Genomic DNA, 8,204 nt, shown 5'->3' with positions numbered 1-8,204 from the left:
TATGATGTGCCTTCTGTGATCCCAACCATTGAGTTTAGAAAGTTTTTGTGCAACAGAAATGTAATAATTGAAAAGTAATCTTTTCCTTTCCATGTTTTTCACATGTATCAATATCAGTTCCTTCAGATGTCAACAGAAATAACCAATAAGGGATGGGAACATAGCTCAGTTGGTAGAGTGATTGCCTCCCATGTACATGGCCCTGGTTTCAATCACCATGCACCACCAAAAAAAAGAAAGAACCAATAAATGTGGCAAATTCTTAAAACTAGCTAAGTCATCATGACCCAGTCATTTTATTACCCTTTCACAATGTCTGTTACTTATAAATGATTTAGGAAGACATGTAAGTTTACATAGTTCATACTTCAGCAGTTTTCAAATTTTCTATTTCCAAAGGGCTCATTTTTCCTCTTTCGAGGCTTGACCTTTAGTGTTCCACTGATGGTGACTATTACCAAACTAGATTTACTGCAGAATCTTTGCTTTCTTTTTTTTTAAGTCAATTTTACACTATAAAATTTGGAGCTTTTATTTTTTCCAATGCTGTATTTAAAAAAAATCTCTTTACATCTCAAAAATTATGAGATCACAGGGAGTAAACAAAATTTGCATTACAGACTACACACAATGCTTGGCTTAAATAAATGGGTTTTCCTGAGAGGTTGAGCCTCTTAATCAAAAAAAAAACCAACAACAACAACAAAAAAAAACTTCTTAAAAGTAAATGTCCTCTGTCTTTATGTAATCAAAGGAACCTAGAAAATTTTTGTTCACTTAGTCACAGAGATTTCTTATAAATATATCAAGTTTTGACATCAAACATGTCTAACTTATAAATAATAAATGGCTTCGGTGAAGAGTCAGAGGTATTAAATATCAGTAATTTCAATATACTTTTAGGATCCTTTTCTCATTTCTCAGAGCTTTAGGGGGATGCACAGATACTAACTAATCTATTAAAAACAAAATGGTACAACTAGGATCAGATTTTGACTTTGGAAGTCAATGCTGGAGTAAATTTCTTTTGTAAAGTGAATTTGTTTTTCTTTTTTTTTTTTTTTTTTTTAATAGCTGCACAAAGGAATTAGGACAGCACATAGTAGAATTTAAGGGTAATGAGGCTATAAAGTTATGATAGCCATAGAATGAATTAAAGAGCTCCTTTAGCAAACCTTTGTAAACCGTGTTTCATAGAAAGGCCAATTCTTCCCAATGGCACTGTTATATATAAAACTTAGGAAACAAAAAACTGCAACTAGGCAAATTTAAAAGGTTAGCATGTGTTGCTTAATTTTTGAATGTAAAGTTAATTTAGTTTATAGAAAACATTCTTACACAAAAAGAAGCACAAACTTGAGATGGGACCGAGAGAAAAATGGTATTTTTAAAACAGTGGGCTCCCTAATGATTACAAATGTAAATGAATAATAGGAACGTGCAGTCCACAAAAGAGGAGAAGATAACAGGGGCGTGGGGGGAAGGTGGGAAATGACTGGGGTCTGATAAAAGGGCAACTTTCTAGTGAAGACATAATTTTAAAATGGAACTCAAAATTAATACTTATTATAATAGACAAAATTACTGCTGGTTATATATGCAAAACTAGTTTGAGAAACCAGCATATAGAATAAACAATACAGATATAGATTTTACTACATTTAAAATTACTTAATAATGCCCTTTACCAATGTCTTTTAACTTGCAAATGACACAAAGAAAAAATTTTAATGTACAAATGAATCAAAGTATCTGCCCACAATGTTGAACATGGAGTAGAACCAAACATTTATAACCTCAACTGTGACACTGTGTCAAATTGTACTGAGAAAATAAGACAAATGGGGACACCCAACAGTTATTTCAAACAAAAAGTAAATACATTGTCATACATTCCCTTTGTATTCATTATTTAGTATTTCTGACTTTTATGAAATCTTCAAACAACAATAACATACAGAAATAGTGATATGTAAACTTTAAGTAGTGAAATCTTGGACTCTTAGGGTTTTTTTTTTTTTTTTTCTTTTTTACATTCAGGGTAACTTATATTTTAGAACTAACAAATTATTTCAGAAGATCATCTAACTGTCACAAACGAGCAACATGTATGTACTGCAATTTTATTTCAATCGCACAAAATGAAGTTAGCACGTAGGAAATTTAAATGAAACAGTTATGGTAAAAACAGCAGAGAACTGAAAAAATCTAAAAAGGAAGTACACCTAGAGCATGAAAAATCAACATTCATTAGTGTTTCATCTTCAGTTTTGATTGACATTGATGCTTGCAAATTTTTAAACAAACTTTTAAATCATGATGACTATTCTGAAGAGATTTCAGCACCAGCACTAAGATTTGTACATTCAGTTTGTTTGCAATTGACTTGTTAGCCATTTACATAGTGTATAGTACAGATTTGTCACAGGTCAGATCACAGTGTTGAGGAAAGCAGTACTTTCCTGTAATTAGAAGGGATCCCTAAACTGTACTCAGCTTAAGACATCCAATGTATAAGAGCACAAAACCCATCATAACAATGTGGTTCCAAGGACATAGTTTTGATTAGGAAAATACCTTAAGCTTCTGTTTCCCATTTTAATTACTGAAATCTCTAACAACAACAGGACTGTCATATATGACAGCAAAAGTGTAGAGTAGTTCAAACGTCTTGGAAGGAACACATTTAGCAGTCTGGGATAATGCACAATGATGGAGAATATAGCATGATTCAACACTGGTTCTTTTTTGTCATTTTACACAGACATCATGTTAATATTAGACCAAGGCACAAAACGTTTAGTGCATAAACCAGTTTCTTTTAAGATTTAGCATTTTATTTTAGTTTTTTAATCTTACTTTGGACCACTTGTACTCAGTACTCTACCCACTATAGACTATTTAACTTACCCAACAAAATCAAAAGTGATTTCTGACCAGATTTAATAGGGGACATAAACATTTATATTATCAAAGTGTCTAAAAGAACAATAATAAAGATGAAAATGCCTCCTATTTCCTTTAGAGAATAGTAATTTATAAGCTTGCTGCATCTTTAATGCCTTTACTACTATCACATGACAATGAATACTTGATAGAAAAAAGACCTTTTTACTCTTGAATTATGATAGCTCACCCATCACAATTTAATCTAAAAATGAAGTTTCTACAGAAATAGAAACTATTTTAACAAGGAAAAAAATTCCCTCAAACTTTTTTGTAGTGGTAACAACTGCAAATCTGCAGAGTGTAGAAAATTATGCTCTCAATAAGCTTTGTCTTAGAACTGAGATGTACAAAATCTAGAAAGCAGATGAAGGTGGATTATTTCTTCCGAATTTTAGTGTAAGATTTGATTATAAGAGAATTCAAAGCAATTATGGCACATAACAACTCAAGCATAAGATGGAGAGCCTGGAGAATGGTTGATTTCCTAAATTTTCCAGAAATCTGTAACTGTAACATATAGGATTTCTGCCTTATTTTAATCTTACCAGTTTCAAAGAGAAGGGAGTGGATCACACACACACACACACTGCACGCAAGCGCACACCCACCCACACCCAACACAGGGTGATAATAAAGTATCTTACTCCTTCCCACCACCGAAGTCTCACTTTGTTAAAAAAGAAAACTGCAGAACTCTTCAATGGTTTCCCTTTAGCTAATGATTTCTGTGACCTTAATTGCTGCCATCATTGTTATTTCTTGTATTTCAACATAACAAAATTCAAAGGCAGCTGCATCATCAGGATCATGTACCTGAACACCTGTATCACTGCAGGGGTACCTAGGTATTAATAACTGCCAAATTCAGTGATCAAACTCTTTGAGTTCCACAATAAGATTTAATTAATGTGAAACTCAGTATCATGTTTCAGACCATTGAAATTACTGGTTAAAATACAAATAGCTGAAGACATGATGTAAAAGGTTAAGTACTTGGTTTTGTTAACATATTTACCAATTAAAGTCACAAAATATTCCTCATTATTATTCATGCAGGTAATTGAGAAAAAAGATAGTGCAGAAATTAACTTCAAATAAAAAATTATTCCTTCCCTTCCTCCCATTTCCCTATATTCTACAAAATGTTTTCCCTGGGACTCAGCCTTGAAAAGGCCACTACATATTAGTGTGACATGCATTACTGTTTGCAATTAAAAAAGCTAACATTGTGGTGACTGTAAGTACATTATAAAAATGTCCACATGCATAAATCTAAAAAAGGTTGAAAACCTACAGTAAATCTACAGTATATTGTTTTACATTTGACCACTGGTTTGTGTTATGTAGAAGTCATAGATTTGGTAAAGCATTGTAACAATTTAGGAAGGCATCTAAATCTTTAAATTCTGGATGAATTTTATGTTTTAAACTACAAAATTGCATGAAGGCTAACTTGAGAGACTTCCTATCATTCTAAAATTCCTCAAGCTGTACCAATCATTTTTAGGACACTTTCTGACAAATATCACCCTTTGAAAGCAAATATAATTTCATTTGTTCCAGTTTATGATCTTAACCTACACAGGGCTGATCTCATTATTCATGGAATATCAAATATGATAGGAAGACAAACCTGAGAAACATTTACAATACAATAGCAGAACTTGCTAAATTCTTCATCAGCACTCTCTAGGGGGCGAAAAAAAACTTCATAAGCCTTTCTCTTCTTTATTTTAGCAATGGATTGTGGAAAATGTGCAGTTTTATCTCAACATGAAAATATTTCAATGCATGGTGATCTTGCCTGACGAGCTTAGTATTTTCTGCATAACCGTTAACAGGAACTCATATACGACTCTCTTCCATCCTGTGGTAAAGGTCAGAAAAAAGCAGCAAACTGGGAGGGAAATAACTGATCGCCAGAGTCATAATATCTGAAGGCTTTCAAGAGGATGTCGGTTTCTCCCTCCTTCTGACTGGTTGTCTCCATTTTCTTCTTATAGCTCATAAAATCATTGTGGGGTTGGGGGGAGGGGGAGGGAAAAGTAGGGGGATTCTAGGAAATTTTTCTTTTTCTCTCCAGATTAAAAAGTTCTGTATCTCTCCTTAGTTTGCTTCTCTATGCAGTATTTGACTTGCTCAGTTCCTGCCTGATTGCTGGAAAGAAAAAGGATTGAAAGTAAATACACACAATATCTTTATTTCATTTTTACATGGTGCTGAGGATCAAACCCAGTGCCTCACACGTGCTAGGCGAGTGTTCTACCACTGAGCCACAACCCCAGCCTGAGTTACTAATTCTTAAGAAATTTTAAGGATTGTATTCAAGTACACTGATTTTTTTTTTTTGGGGGGGGGGGTACTAGGTGTTGAACCCAGGGGCATTTAATCAGCGAGCCACATCTCCCCGGCCCTATTTTGTATTTTATTTAGAGACAGGGTCTCACTGAGTTGCTTAGGGCCTCACTAAGTTGCTGAGGCTGGCTCTGAACTCCAGAGTTCCGTCCTGCCTCAGCCTCCTGAGCTGTTGGGATTACAGGCATGCAGCACTGTGCTTGTCAATACATTGATTTTTGCAGCTTTCATTATCTAGATCTTTGTTTTATTATAAAGATGATTCTAATTCTTAAAGTGTATACATTTATTTATTTCCCTTTTTGTATACAAAAAAGAAACCAAAAACCCAATTCTGTGGGCTCAACATCAAGAGGACAGTGGGATACATGAGTAGAAGTAACCTAAAGAAAAAATTTTCCCATCCAGTTTTTCAAATAACAGACAACATTTGCAACTAAGGATCTTGTTTATCCTTATTTTTAGAAATAATTTCCATTATAAGCTGGAGAGCTCCTCCTGACATCCTAAGCCAAACAAAGAGCTGGATACTATGATAAAGTTATTATCTTTAAGTAATAAAAATTTTCTTTATTTGCATTTTCTTAAACACAGCTCTTCTTAATATTTTAAAGAGGTAGCAAATTTACTCAGAGACTTACCATCAATGAGCTCTTCTTTTAGCTTTGTTAATTCTTTTCTCATTTCATCTAAAATGTCCTAAAATATTAGAGAAAAACACCAGGTTGGGGGAGAGAAATTACTACTAAAAGGTTTCTTATTCATATAAAATCTTAAGAATGTTAAAAAATGGGATGAGCCATTTTTTGTTTCCAGAGTCCAACTTTGGTAAATTTTGTTTTAATATTTCTCCTTTCCCAATCTTTGCTTATTCTAGCCTAGCAAGATATGAAATAGAATGCTTTCTAAAACTAAAATAACTATTTTGTTATCCAGTGAAAAGTATGATTCAAATAGTTTTTAGAAAAGACAACAGTCCTCTGGTAGCAGTCTGAAAGATAATATATAAAAGAAGTTTCAAGGAGGAGGATGTTACTGGACAATCGGCTCTTGGCAAATATTGATTACCTGGTGTTAAGTATGGGGATTTCTTAGGAATCACCATAGCTGCCAAGCAATACTTCAAAGAATCTAGAATTCTTTTGGAGGGCATTTAGGATTTTTCAGGGGCTGGCTTAATGAAGCAGAGATAAAGATGGACAGAACCCTGCTGGACCCACACCATATAACACAGAAGGCACCAGCCACACATAGCTCCTGAGCACTTGAAAGTGGCTAGTTCAAATGATATGAATCAGAGTTCAAAGACTTAGTATGAATAAGATAATGTGAAATAACAACAGAATTTCAAATATATTAACAATATATTGAAATGAGCTTATTTCAAATACATCAGATCAAGTAAAACATTAATTTCACCATTTTAAAAATATTACTAGAAAAACTTAAAATATGTATGTGGTCTACATTATATTTCTGTTTTAACAGGGATGTCCTGGATACTTCTTCAAGAACTGTGGATCTGAAGCTAAATTGGTGAAAAACAACTATCTTTGAAAGGATTAGTTTTAAATTATGTAACTTTAACATTGCATACTTTAGGAAAAATTAAACTGCTCTGTTAAGATTCATTAATGAAAAAATTTGTCAATTATAAAATAGCAAGGAAACCGAGACACAATGGTTATTAATGTGAGCTAATAGATATACTTATTCAGATTAAACTTCAAATAATCCCTCAAATTCAATCTATTCCCTTTTTCTACTCCATTACTTCAGGTAATTTAAGAATTTACCATATGTTCAAACGTGTGCAAATGCTCAATGTTAAAGCATTTTCAAGAAATGAAAGACATACTTAATATAAAGCAAAACAAGGTCTTGATTATCAATGACCACATGCTTTTCTTTCAAATTACATAAAATTTAACATTTCAAATAGCTTTTCAGTCCAAAAATTAGGTTTATCTAAAAAAAATTATTTCATCTCTTAGAAATAAGACGTTAAAACTTGCAATCTCATCACCTGTTACTCCTTCCTGAGTATATAGGTATTAAATATAGTGCACTATGTATTCAAAGTATAAACAATATCTTTTTCTTTTAAAAAACTGAGATAACTGCACAAATTTGTTTTGTTACCTGTATACTCTCACAATACTTTGCATAAATTCCTTGACATGAAATTGCTAGAGTCAATGGCTTTTGAGTTGCTTCCCCAAAGTGCCTCTTAAAAAGCAGAAGTATACGAGAGTGCTTATCTCCTCACATTCTTACCAAACTGAGATTTGTTGAGCCCATTTTCCCCAAAATGGTAAGGGGAAGTAGAAGCCCATGGTTTTCTTACAATTGCACACAATGCACTTACACATACAAGGTATCTTTTAAAAAGAAACCAGTCCAAGTAAAGGAAAGCACCCACCTGCTTCAGTCTGTCATAGTCGAGTCCTTCTGTCTGGACTCCATTGGCACTGGGCTGTGACGAGGGTGTGGATTTTGGTCTGTACAAATGTAATTTCCAGGATAGGTTAAACCACACTTATGATTCTATGATCTCATAAATAATTGTAACTTTACCAACCCAACACCAGATTTAAACACATTTCTTAAATAAAACACATTTTGTTAAAAAGTTAAGTGTCAAAATCATGGGACTGATTAGAATAGAAAACCAATATTTTTTACTTTTTTACATTAATCAATAAAAAGAAAAATACAAAAACTTGAATATTTACTGTAATACACATCTGTTTACAAATTCTATGCCTCAGTTTGCAGGAAGAAAACATTTTAGTAAGCATGATTTCTTTGTATCTTTTTATTCCTTTTTTTCTCTTTTTTTTTTTTGTGGTGCTGGGGATTGAACCTGTGGCTTTGTGCATGCAAAGCAAGCACTCTAC

General features: G+C 33.1%; 1 protein-coding gene across 1 annotated transcript in view; it reads right to left on the bottom strand.

Moving 5' to 3' along the window:
• Window positions 1–262: 262 nt before the first annotated feature.
• Enah (ENAH actin regulator) overlaps window positions 263–8,204 on the bottom strand; it is a 147,567-nt gene continuing 139,625 nt past the window's right edge. Inside the window, exons 15-17 of the mRNA XM_048809785.1 lie at window positions 7,727–7,805; window positions 5,946–6,003; window positions 263–5,106 (exon numbers count right to left, since the gene is read on the bottom strand). Coding sequence (XP_048665742.1) covers window positions 5,069–5,106; window positions 5,946–6,003; window positions 7,727–7,805 — 175 coding nt within the window. The 3' untranslated portion in view covers window positions 263–5,068. The remainder of the gene's footprint in view (window positions 5,107–5,945; window positions 6,004–7,726; window positions 7,806–8,204) is intronic.

Source organism: Marmota marmota, unplaced genomic scaffold (assembly GCF_001458135.2).
Source record: "Marmota marmota marmota unplaced genomic scaffold, marMar, whole genome shotgun sequence".
Lineage (NCBI taxonomy): Eukaryota > Metazoa > Chordata > Mammalia > Rodentia > Sciuridae > Marmota > Marmota marmota.
This window is presented reverse-complemented; position numbering and strand designations above follow the sequence as displayed.